At 37.0% G+C, this 12,808-nt stretch overlaps 1 protein-coding gene across 1 annotated transcript in view; it reads right to left on the bottom strand.

Moving 5' to 3' along the window:
* Positions 1 to 12,808, bottom strand: part of KCNH7 (potassium voltage-gated channel subfamily H member 7) — a 209,232-nt gene that overhangs the window by 61,664 nt on the left and 134,760 nt on the right. Inside the window, exons 4-6 of the mRNA XM_071562509.1 lie at positions 8,911 to 9,339; positions 3,759 to 3,782; positions 896 to 1,110 (exon numbers count right to left, since the gene is read on the bottom strand). Coding sequence (XP_071418610.1) covers positions 896 to 1,110; positions 3,759 to 3,782; positions 8,911 to 9,339 — 668 coding nt within the window. The remainder of the gene's footprint in view (positions 1 to 895; positions 1,111 to 3,758; positions 3,783 to 8,910; positions 9,340 to 12,808) is intronic.

The raw sequence follows: 12,808 nt of genomic DNA on the forward strand, positions 1-12,808 counted from the left end.
GTGCTGGAAATGTCAGGTTCTAACAGCAGTACCAAATTTCTCAGCAAGACTGAGGAAAGGAAGAAAGATAATAAAGAGTATGAAGGGAGAGATGGATGGATGGATGTTTGAATGGTGCAATATGTGCCTGGAAGTAGCCTTCCTTGTCATCAAGTCCTGCAACGCCAGAAAAGTACAGCATGTTATCTATCCCTTTACTAAATTTTTCACGCTCAGTAATAATTATACTGAATTTAGCTGAAAAAGTTCTGTTGACTTTAGAGGGCACTGCATCTGTCTTTGAATGAAGAAATATGCTATCTTTAATTTTTTTCAGTTTTGTTTCCACTATATGCCTCGTTCACAAGTATGGCAGTATATCATACATCCAGTCCAAATATATCTGCTTTTCATTTTGACAGCCTTTTTGATGCACAGATATGGAAAAGATACCCACAAGAAAAAACATTATGAAAAGCCAAAGAACTGGAAGAGAAATTATAAGATGCAGTTATGATACTTATACCAGTGGAACAATCAATTACCATTTGTTATCATGCTGTGTCTTACACTAATCAGCAACTCATAGAACTGAGAAAAATTAAGAATGAAACTAACATTTATGAATGACAGGAATCACTGAAATTAATGGACTTATTTGTGGCACTTAGTGTAGGCTACATTTTCTTTTCCATTTAAAAACAGAGATCTGAAAATTTTTGTTCATTAACAGTATCATCTAATGTGGTAAACTATCTGATGTAAATGAATTGAAGGTAAATTAACCGGTGGCTCAAAGTCTTCAATTATCCTGGAGACAGCCAACTCATTATTGGAAAAGTAACAATCTATTGACTAGATTGAAAATGAGCTCTGCAAAATTGAAAATGAACTAAAATAATGTGTATTACCTTACCTGGGTAACCTTCTCTGTTACATTGTGCGTTCGGTCTTTCACCTTAGGTGCAATAATTGCTTTCTCTGAAGAAGGAGGAGAAGAAGATTTTTTTTCACTTTTGATATCTGAAAAGTTCAGTGTGAGTTGTGGAATTTTGTTGATTGTACTGTATTTGTTGAGATTTGAATCTGATGTGGATCCCAACAGACTTGACTTGATATGATTGAAAGGCCCTGAAAAATCAGAACAAATATTTAGTATTTGACAAATGCAGGCAAATAAATTATCATTAATGTTTCTGTGGGATATTTTAAGAGGGTAGTTTAAAATTATTTTTTGTATACTACTTGTTAATAGTAAAAATAATCTGCATTTAAAAAATAACTCTATTTCTAAAGAGATTCTAATGTAATACTGGCTACAAATATGACATTTCCTTTACGTAATTTTTATAAAGTCAATGGATTGCAAAGTACATAGTGCATCTATCCTTACTTGTTTTCATGTTGCTGGGAATGCTGGTATGCTCTTATTTTAATTCTGGCTGAATACAAAGATTACATTCTCATTTTTTTATAAGAGCAGAAATAGGACACATGATTATATGAGTCTTTGGAATTAGCAAAGGCTCTATTATCACATCAGGACCTTGCTCATGCTCACATGATAGTTCAAAGAAACTGGACAATTGAGTGGACTCACAAAATATGTTTCTTCAATTATCATTTTTAACAAAATATTGAAAACTATAGGGAGGATACTCAGAATACTAATGGCATATACATAAACTTATGCTATTTTAGTGCATCCTGATATATGTAAAAATATGGAGTTTGACTACTTTATGAAGTACGTATCCATTATAATTGTTCTTTTCATTCTCGTATGGAATTCTTTGTAACAGGAAGCAATGTAACTGATCAGTATCAGTACTTGTTTTGTTCTGTTGTCATAAGGTCGGTCGGGAAGCCAAAATTATTCATTGCAAGTAAAATTTGCTTTTGAGAATAATACTGGAAAAAAGAACTAAAAGATGTTTAGACAGTGAGAACTATACCCAGTTAGAGGTTTAAGAAAAAATCCAGGTCTTGCAGTCAGTAACAATGCACCTACAGTGTGGGGTTGAAGGGTATTTCTCAGATCCACATTAGAACCTTATTGCATCTTAATTTTATTATGGACAACAATGTGATGATTTTCTCTTCTACTGCTTTTTGAGTGGAGCTTTTTGACTTCCTTGGAGGAAAACAAGATTGTGTACCATGAATCAGGAACAGTCAATGGGATAGGATTAGGCCTATGGGGCAAGTTGCAAAGTCAAATAGTGGAATGGTTGATTTGTATTTGCAATGTGTGAATGAATGAAATTCAAAGCAACTAGCTGCCTGGAGATAGCTGTGGGGAAATGCTTCAGGCTGTGCTGAATTCTCTTTTTTTTTTTTTTTTTTTGTAAAATTCTTTAGGTGAGGGCTGGTTTTCCCTCATACCTGGATTTGAATTCTTGCTGAAGAATCAGACTTTTAGGTTCTTTTCTGTCTTTCACATCATCTACGTGAGTCTCTCAAAAAGTAGGGTTCAAAATATATCAGGGCTCACAACTCCTCACAAATCAGTGAAGTGACTAATCTGGCTGGTGTGTGCCACATATGTATGGTCAGGCTGCAGTTTTTCAGCCCTACTTCCTCATAAGTTGCAGCAATAGTTTCTCAGTATTGAATAGGTTTAGATGCAAGCAGCTTATCAAGCTGGAGTCATTTGTCAGATGAACAAGATTCTTGATACCTTAGGAATTCAAAGGTAAGAGGCAACTAAGATAGCTTAGGCAAATCCACGGTTAGATAGTAGATAAGATTTTACTAATAACTTTATAGATGCCTAAATTGCATTGAACTTTGTCTTGATGGGATTTACGTCTTATTGCTTCCATTCAAAAGGGTGTTACTCTCTCCTTTGCTACCTAATACTCACAGCCTAGAGCATGATAATAGACTTAAGTTCATTGCACATGAGAATAAACCCCTTTATCCTCCCACCTTCTTTTGCTTTAGAAAGCGGTGAAAGGTATAATTTGCCTTATTGATAATGGTAATTAATTGAAAGACAATATTAGTGTAAGTACAACCCAGGCTGACAGCAATCGAGCTGCTACTTGACAGCCAGTGGACTGTTGCTATACGATCATAGCAGCAAGAAGAAAAAAAAGGCCATAGCAAATCACAACACAATTGACACTAATTGGTGCCCCGATTGACAGTTTCAACAGAGTGGCCAAGAGTTGAGTAAGCAGTGTGAATGACATGCTTCTGCCTACCCTGCAAAAGAGAATCTTTCAGGTTAAGTCTGACCTCCCCATTTCTATGGTAGGATTCCATTTTCCCTGCTAACACAATGTATTGAGAAATCATATCACTCTCCTGAGCTGCCTATCCATCATCTTTCACCAGCAGTAAATATATTTATAAAAGTTATTGTATAGTACAGAAATTGCATGTTTTTTCCCCCAAGATTTTGCCAACATACACATGAAGCAAATGCAATGATTTTGTCCACAAATTGCTTTACAGAATCTAGGTCATGCACTGCATGCAGTTTAGAGAGATTTTACCAGATACACACACTTTTTGCGTCATGCATGAAGTCACAAACCAGTTTTCTGACACAGCTACAAGTATGGCAATTAAACTGAACACGTTAGTAAGTGTTCTCTGGAAATGAAGGAAATCACTTATTAATTATTTCAAATTGCTTCTAAAAGATGTAGCTCAGTGCTAGTGATGAATAGAAACGGCTTTGTAACTGTGGTAAATATTGTTTAAACATGGAATTGGCAATGAAGTTCATGCATGCACATTTGAATGCTACAGGAAGCTTGAAACCATACCCCCTGCCATCCAGGAACGTGAAACTAGTTTTAAGGAGACAAAAAAGGAATAAGTGAAGATACTTTCACAAGGGTCCTGATTACCAATTAGATAATTTTTGAGATAATTAACTGAAAACTAAGCACCTAGTAAACAACAGATTGTTTGGTAATGTCCACGTGTGATTATACATGCTTTCATAGGTAAAACTCCATGTAGCTTCAACAGAAGTTTTGCCTGCTTAAGAATAATAGCACTGAGTTAAGTAACTATGACATATTCTACCTCACTCCCTTCCTTTTTTCGAATTAACAGATAATTAAATCAAAGGGCCATTTAACCATGCCTTCACTTTTTCCAGTGATTGGTAGGTAGTGCTTTGAATTAGTTACAGGAATAACTACATATTTAACAAATATAGTGTAAGTGATGCACCTGGGCCCTAGAGAGGTTGGCATGAGAATGTTGCTATTGAACATTTCATACAGCAGGCAGAGTAACATGCCAAAAAGTGTGGCTGATTGAACACTGGAAGGTACAGTCTAGATGTATACTTTACCTTTGACATTGCGACCATTGTCTGGTTTTCAGCATAATAAAGGTGAAGAAAAAGAGAAAAAAGAGAGAACTAAAATCTACACCAGAAAAAGCAGAAAATATTGCTTCAGAGTGTGTATGGTCTGAATTGAAATATTGTGGCACCTCCTGGATCATATCATGTAGACGTTTAGTAAAGATAAAGTCGCTTTTACGATTGAGAGAGAATGTAGTATGCTGCAGGACTGGCTTTAGCTAACTTGCCTTAACAGGAGCATGATAAATTTGTTTCTCCCTAAGTCTGGCAGTGGGTTGGAGGCCAAAATGCCGAGCAGGAGGAGGTGATTAGTCCTGCACAGTGGGCAGGTGTGGGGCTGCACAGGGCGCCCAGCACAGACCCCCGGCCCCACACCTGCCCACATTCACAGGAGTAAGAGTTTGTGCCATCGCAGGAAGCCAAGCAGTGCCCTTCTGAGTAAGTGCTGGAGAAAGATACACCTTAAATCTTTCTTCAGCTCTTGGATGCCTTCCTGCAAGGGAACAGTGGCAAAGCTTCCTGTCCTCACAGACACGTGGGCCTGAATCCTTCCTTGAGATGAAATCTTCTCTGTGAGAATATGATTATTGCTGTTATTATTTTAAAGAAGCCACACAGGTGGGCAAGTAGGTGCCACCCCAGTTCATGTGATTACAGAGTGACCCGCAGGCTGCCCTCCCTCCTGTGGTGCTTCCTGCCCCGCTAGCAGGGAGCAGGGCTGTGCCCGGCGCTGCCGCCGCTGTGACCGGCTCTCCAGCTCCCGAAGGTGCTTTGGGCTCACACGGACAGTGCCCTGCCTGGCCTTGGGCTGAAAGGTGAGGTGTCTGTGCCCCAGCAGCTCAGCCCCTGCTGAGGGGGCACAAAGGTGGTGCTGGGTCTGTCCACACCTGCTGCTGCTCCGGCCTTTCCTCAGCCTCCCAAGGGCTGGGGAATGCAGGACATCAGGCTGGACCCTCTGGAACAGCGGTGTGGGAGAGTATCCAGGTCCCCTCAGCCCGATGCCTGCCTGGGCCAGACCTCTGCAGCAGCACTGCAGGTTAGGCTGAGGTAAGCTCAAACCCTGCTGCTGTTCCAGAAAGCTGCAGGGATCTTACTGAGGTTGCTTTCTGGAGACAGTCAAATTTCTGAAGTGCCTTTGAACCTGTGCAGAATCTGGATTGCAGTTGTTTCAGGTAAGATGGTCTTGGCTGCAGTTGGGGTGCAGAAGACACAGTTCCTGCCTTGTTGTTTTTGCAGTCATATAGGAAATTTTGAATGGAATTCAATCAAGTACACTCAAATGAATGTAAAATTCTAAACTCATTTTTAGTATAATACCTTTTTGGAATAAAGTGGTCACTGTGATCATCATTTTAAACTGACAGGAAATTAGGCTACATAAATTAATTTGACATGTGAAATCATTTATATGCACGATTGCATTACCTTAAAATTTGACTATGGGTCAATTAATGTAATTAGTGTTAAGCTTTCTTTCAGAATTCTATTATCCTGATTCAATATAATTTGAACTGGAAAAGATAGACAAAATTGAATTCTGAATTGCATTTTCAGATAGAGTAATAGTTTTCAAATGATTTGGGAAAATTCAGAATTATTAGGATCAATAGACAAAATAAAAATGAAATGGGAAATAAAGTAATCCCTATGCTTCCTTGGGTAATAGTTTACAAATTAGAGGACTGAGTAATCACTAAGCATAGGAAGTTCAACAAGGGAAAGTGTCAGATTCTGAACCTGGGATGGGGCAATCTTGGATGTATGTACAGACTGGGGAAGGAAATGCTGGAAAGCAGTGCCATGGAAAGGGACCTGGGGGTCTTGGTTGATGGCAAAATGAACATGATTCAGCAGTGTCCTGGCAGCCAGGAGGGCCAACCATGTCCTGGGGGGCATCAGGCAAAGCATCGCCAGCTGGGTGAGGGATTGTCCCACTCTGCTCTGCACTGGTGCGGCCTCACCTTGAATATTGTGTGCAGTTCTGGGCACCACAAAATAGGAACAATATTAAGCTCTTAGAGTGTGTCCAAGGGAGGGTAATGAAGGTGGTGAGGGGTCTGGAGGGGAAGCTGTGTATGAGGAGTGGCTGAGGGCACTTGGTTTGTTCAGCCTGGAGAGAAGGATCCTGAGGGAAGACCTCACTGCAGTTATGATTTTCTTTTGAGGGGAAGAGGAAGGGCAGGCACTGATCTCTTCTCTGTGGTGACCAGTGACAGGACCTGAGGGAATGGCCTGAAGCTGTGTCAAGGGAGGTTTAGGCTGGACATTGGAAAAAAGGTTCTTCACCCAGAGGGTAATTGGAAGCTGGAAAAAGCTCCCCAGGGAAGTTGTCACATCACCAAGACTGACAGAATTCAAGAAGCATTTGGACAACACCCTCAGGTACATGGTGTGACTCCTGGGGATGGGTGCAGTGCTAGGAGTTGAACTCAATGATCATTGTGGGTCACTTCCAACTCAGCATGTTCTGTGATTCTGATTCTGTGATTCTGACTATAGTTTCCTTTTACTTGTTGTACTTAGGATTCTCCCTGCTCAGAATCTGCAAGCCCAGAGAAGATGATTTAGGCTGAATCCTGCTTGCATAACTTGCATGGATAATTTTACACCAATAATAGGGTTTTATTGCTCACTTTTAAGCAAGGCACTCAGGACTTGCTGGATAAATTTAAAATCTTTTCACCATAATGTGTCCAATTCTAATATGCTTGTAAGCAGATGGCATCAAGGATGGTTACTAATTCTAAAGCAAATCTGAGAGCCATCCTCTGTTCTGCAGTGTTTTTCTAGAATGGATACATACAACCTAAAATTAGGGCCAGATTCTCTATTATTTTGTAACTTTTGCACAGTGAAAACAGAGTGAGAGTGTTTTCTATATTTACAGTGTAAATTATCACATCATGTGAGAGGCCATAGGAGTTCAACTGGATTATTGACTCCTCATAGTAAAATTTATTTTTCTCAGTATATAACATTAGAAAAATGTTATTTGATAAAATTGAGATAGACATTTTTGCTTCTCCATGCTGCAAATATAAAATTATGTGGTGATTCTACATGACTTTTCTACCACTGTAATCAAAGACACTTGGTATTCAAATTGATTTTAACAGATTTTCATCATTTAACTATATGAAGAACACCACTTGGGAATTACTTTAATGGAAATACGTTCTTAAAATACAAATTGATGAAACATATTTTTAAATGTGTTTTGTTTGAAAGGTGTGTTTAAATATATGGGGAAGTTGAAACCAAGATGAAGCTTGTCCAAAGGACATGCTGAAGTTCAGTCCTGGAGATTTTTGCCCCCACATCCTCATTTTGAAATCTTGTCTTTTTGTGAACATGAATTATACAAAATAATTTGATTTAGGATGGAATTAATTGAATTTTCAGGCTTATTTGAAGTAAAAAAAAAAATCATAGTGCAAAAGAAACAGAAATGAGAAGTACTTACATATTATATTTAATACAGGAAGAGTAACCGGAAGGAATAATTAGTTCTGCTATTTTACAAGTTAAACGGGTTGTCAGAGGAACATTCAGGCATATTTTAGGAGATGTACAGAAGCAAAGTGTTCTTGATGTGGACCTTCTAAATGGCAGGAGAACTTAAAGAAGTTTTACACTTGTGGTCAATGAATAGGAGAAAAACAAGCCATCGCTGAAAATGAAAATTCATTTTCCTGATAATTTATGAATCTCTACACAGTCTTCCATTATATATGTTTTTAAAATCTTAAACTATTCCCGATGCATTCCTTGTCATCTTGCTTGAATAAAATGTGTACAATTCAAGTCAGACCATCAGTAGCTGTGAAAACATTTTATCCCTGAAAGTTTTCTTTGAAAGCCACTTTTAAAGGGACCTCTCAACTCTCAGGGCTTTCAAACCTCTGTTTGCTAAGCTCTTTCCCGCGTTTCTTAAACTCCCTGTATCCAAGAAAAAAATCATAGACTGCACTCCATGGATTTAGTAGAGACAGTAAAAAAAGAAGAAAGAGGAAACATCTTAGTAACGTTTGGTGGGTGCAAGAATATACTAGCCCAGGGAGAAAAATCACACTTAAATGAATTTTACACAAAGCATTTCACCATTTCTCTAAGTATTTCACTAATCATGACTCAAAGCATTTCAGTGGAGTTGCTATGGGTATTTTCTCCAGTCTGAGAGAAAAATCATGTCTCAGTGTTGGATCAGTGAATATACAATGTGCTCATTACAGTTTTAAGAAAAATAAACTGATCAGTCTCTGAAGGATTTCATACAGTCAAAGACAATCTAATATATGTGCGAATAGTACAGAATGGTGCATGCAACTGTAGCTTGATCTCCTCATTTTCCACCCCCTAAATACCAATATTAACTTTAGGAATATTGGGCCCAAATTTGCTGTATCCCTATAGAGAAGAGCAACCCTGTAATTCCACTTTTCTCCTTAGAAATGAAAAAAACAGTCTTTAGTACAAATAAGCCTGGCATATTTGGGCTGTTAATATTTTTAATGCACATTTGAATATATACAGCTGATTGCATTGAAATAATTCCTTTTTTAGTACATCAAAGAATAATAATTGACTTTCTACCATACCTTCACTTGCGTGACGGTCCCTAAAAATGTTCTTGGGATGGACATTAAAGCCTTCTATGTCGTGTACGGAAGATGCTCTCCGTATGCTACAAATGCTTTCCTTTGATCTGGAATGGGTTAGTGGATTGCTTGTCTGTATCATGTCAGGGTAAAGTCTGTCCCATTGCTGTTTAGGTGATGAATGGTCAAGAGGTCCTGATATATTAACCAAAGGTGAACATTTACTGGGTTGAATCAGTGCTTTTGTATCATCCACTTCTGAAGGACTACAGCTTTCTTTTGTAGGTGATTTAAAGTGCTTCATTGCCACTGAGTCGTCGCTGTGCTTAGAGGAATCAATTATCACTGCGTCAGGGTCTTCCTGTGGCAAGGACTGCTTTCTGTATGTTAAAAGTCTCAATCCAGGTAATCGGAACCCAAAAACTCTGCCTACATGTCAATACAAGAAAAGGAAGAAAATATTATACATTAGTGTCTTGTCATGAAAATCTGCTTTTTCCACTTAAAATAATAATTGATATAATTGGTCATGGAATAAGTAAATATGAAAATAAAATATAACTAAGTTTGTTATAGTTGTGGTATTAAAGGATTTCCTAATTCAGTAAGAACTAAGTTTTTGAGCTTAGAATAAAGACACCAGCATTAATTCTACAGCCTATTTTAAAAGATATAAGGTTACCTCTTCTGATGGTAATTTCTAAATTAAAAATCTATGTGTCTATAAAAGACTGCTAGAACATGTCGAATTACTTTGTCTGGTAGCTGTTATCCTGAAATAGATATTTGTGGATTCTATTAATAATGGAACATCACAAGCTTACAAATGTACTGCTGATATATGATTTATTGGCTACAAATTAACAGGAAGATATGAGTTCTAACAGTAAGGAGAAGAAAAATAAGTTGTGTATCAGTTTTGCCACAGTCCTTTCCACTACTTGCATCTTATGATGAGATGAAGTAACTTTAATGAGTTTAAAATGAAAAGGAAAGGAGCATGGAGGAAGAAAAAGGAGTGACAACTCTCAGGCCTCAGTTGCATCTGCACAATGCAATTGGGTTGGGCTGCATTGGGCTTGGTATGCTGAATGACAGGGTAGGTTGTTGTGAGTGTGTGGAAAACTAACAACTTTGTGTAATGGTAGGAAATACCAGTAGCTGAGAGGAAGAATAAAATACTGCGCATATAAAGAAAATAAAGAGGAAGAACCGTAAAATCTACAGATTGTCCGTCTAAAAACCCTCAAATCTAAATAATGAATATTGTGAGATTTTGTGTAATACAACTCACAAATGGAGGCACAGGGATTTCAGATGTATGGAAAACATAGTAAACAGTTTAGAAAAAGAAATGGAAAAGTGCAATAAAATAATTGAAATAACTGATATGATCACATAAATAAACATCTGTTGAGTAAACAGTCTGACTTATTTAATAGCTTCTTGTCTCTCATCACTTTGCTACATGAGTGTTTTCAACAGTGGATCAATAGTTAAATGATTTCTTGGAGAACATCTCAAAACACCTTGTTATTCTCTATTATGGCTATAAGATATTGGTTTTGGGATAGGAGTTTTTCCCAGTCAGTTTTAATTGCCAGCATTTGTAGCTATCTAATATAAATATATATGCTTATAAATATTTAGCACTGAAATTTGTCATTCCATACTGAAATGTTTTGAAATAGTCATTCTTTGCTGCCTATGATTGACAGTAGTTGACAATTGATGACATAGCTTAATTTTTAATGCTTTAAAACTAATGTCCTATATATTTAGTATTGAATATTGAATTGCATTTTGAATTCTAAATAAATGAAGGTGAGAGTACCCTACTCTTCTTAAAGGAAAACCTGTCTAAGGGCTAAAATTGCTTTACTAGATGACACTACAGGTCCATCTAGAGCACACTGTCTGGCCATCCAAATTTCTGAAACTTTCTGAGCTATAAAGTGAATTCAAACTGCAAATCGAATGTTTGGTGTACTTTTCTTCCATGAATTTGTCTCAGTGCTTTTAAAAGATGGTTGTACTTTCATCTGCAAGGCATCCTAGAGGAAACAATTCCATAATTTTAGCATATGTCTGTGAAAAAGTACTTCCCTTTATTAGCTATATAAGTACTTCCCCTAACTTTTGGCCATGGAGAGGGTGATAGTCTTTATGAAAAATAGCTAATAATTAATTCCTTTATGTAGTCTCAATAATTTTTACAGATTTTCACACATCTGCTGCTTTACTCTTTCTATACCTCTTTTGCAAGCTGAAGAATGCAGTGTAACTGCATTGTGTAATTCTCATCATCCTTTTCACTCTGTTATTTTTTATTTCTAATGTACTACTTTTTAACAATGGCCTGAGCTATTCCCAGACTTTGGGATCAATCCAGTGACATAATGGCTCTTTGTTTTGATTCTAGTTCCCTTCCTTATAATTGTCAATATTTAATTGCCTTTTTGAGTTATTTTCTTAGCTGTGCTAATTTAAGATATTTTTACAACAGCTGAAATATTTATTTGTTGATTAGTAATAGATAATTTAGTCTCTACTAATATGTCTGTAAAAAGTTTCACTTACTGTTTTATCCCTCAGCCCCTCAGTACCCTTGCATAAGTCTGTGAATCTCACCTAATAGTCTGAATAATTTTGTGACACATGCAAACATTCTCACCTCATTGTTTGCACCTTTTTCTATCCTGGGAATTAAAAATGTATTACAAAATAAAGAACCTATGAGACTCTACTGATAACATTCCAGCATTTAGAAATCTGGTGATTTACTTGCAGCTTTTTTCCCCCTCCTTTAGAATATAAATCCATGTAATGATTTTGACTTCACAACTTTTCAAAAAGGTTTTAGAATATGAAATATTTAGCATTGAATGTATTAGTCTAATGCATATGCACACACAACAGCACAATAGACAGAATACTCTGTCACATAAACTAGAGTCATGCTTGTTTACTAGAGGTGCCAATTTTCAGTCTACATAGTCATATTCTACCTTGGGAACATATGTATTTCTTCTAACTTACTAAGTATACTTGATCAAACTGCCTACAGTTGAAACTAGTGACGTATGTAAACAACTATTTTATTACATTTCAATGCATGTAGGATTGAGCTTTAAAGAAGCTTACATATCAATATTTAAAAGCTTATTGTATCCAAAGTGGAGTTAACATTATAATTCTCTTTCTAATCAATTTTGTTGAAATTTTAAAAAATACCATTCATAAGGATTTCTGGCATTTGACACTATTAAAGCCTTTTTGCTGGCACTCTATTTTAGTCCTACTCATGGTAGTGCAGATGGTCTTTTCTGCCTCACCAAGTTAATATGACCATGTTATACTGCATTACTGATTTAGCTGTCTAACTGCAGTTCATCTGGAAAAAATAATCAGTGAGAATTTTGCTTCTTGCTAAGACTTTTGGGCATAAAATAGAAAACTTAAATGAGTAGCTTTTTGCTCTTCTTCTATAAACTGTAATAAATCTCAAAGTTAAACTCCTATTTTCTGGTGGTTTTTTATTTTTTATTTTTTAATTAGAATATTTAAAAGTACTGCAATTTTTCTTCAATGCATAGTTAAAGAGAGACGTGGTGTGTTGAACATTCATCTCTCTCCTGCAGCTAAGGCTGTCAGGACACCCATTCACAATTTGTGTAGTTTACATTACTGAGCTGAGCAAGGAAGTGTGATAATACAATTTGTCATGAAGCAAAATTCACGGCCCCAGGCCCACTGTCCATGTATAGACTAAAAGTGTCAGTGGAAGCTCTCCTGGCATATTGTGCACAGGGTAAAATCTTTTGTTTGATGATGGACAAACCCTGCTTTGTGTAGGTATGATATCGGACCAGATTTATTTGGCTTAAAGCACTAAAAC

Source organism: Pithys albifrons, chromosome 8 (genome assembly GCF_047495875.1).
Source record: "Pithys albifrons albifrons isolate INPA30051 chromosome 8, PitAlb_v1, whole genome shotgun sequence".
NCBI classification, from domain to species: Eukaryota; Metazoa; Chordata; class Aves; order Passeriformes; family Thamnophilidae; genus Pithys; species Pithys albifrons.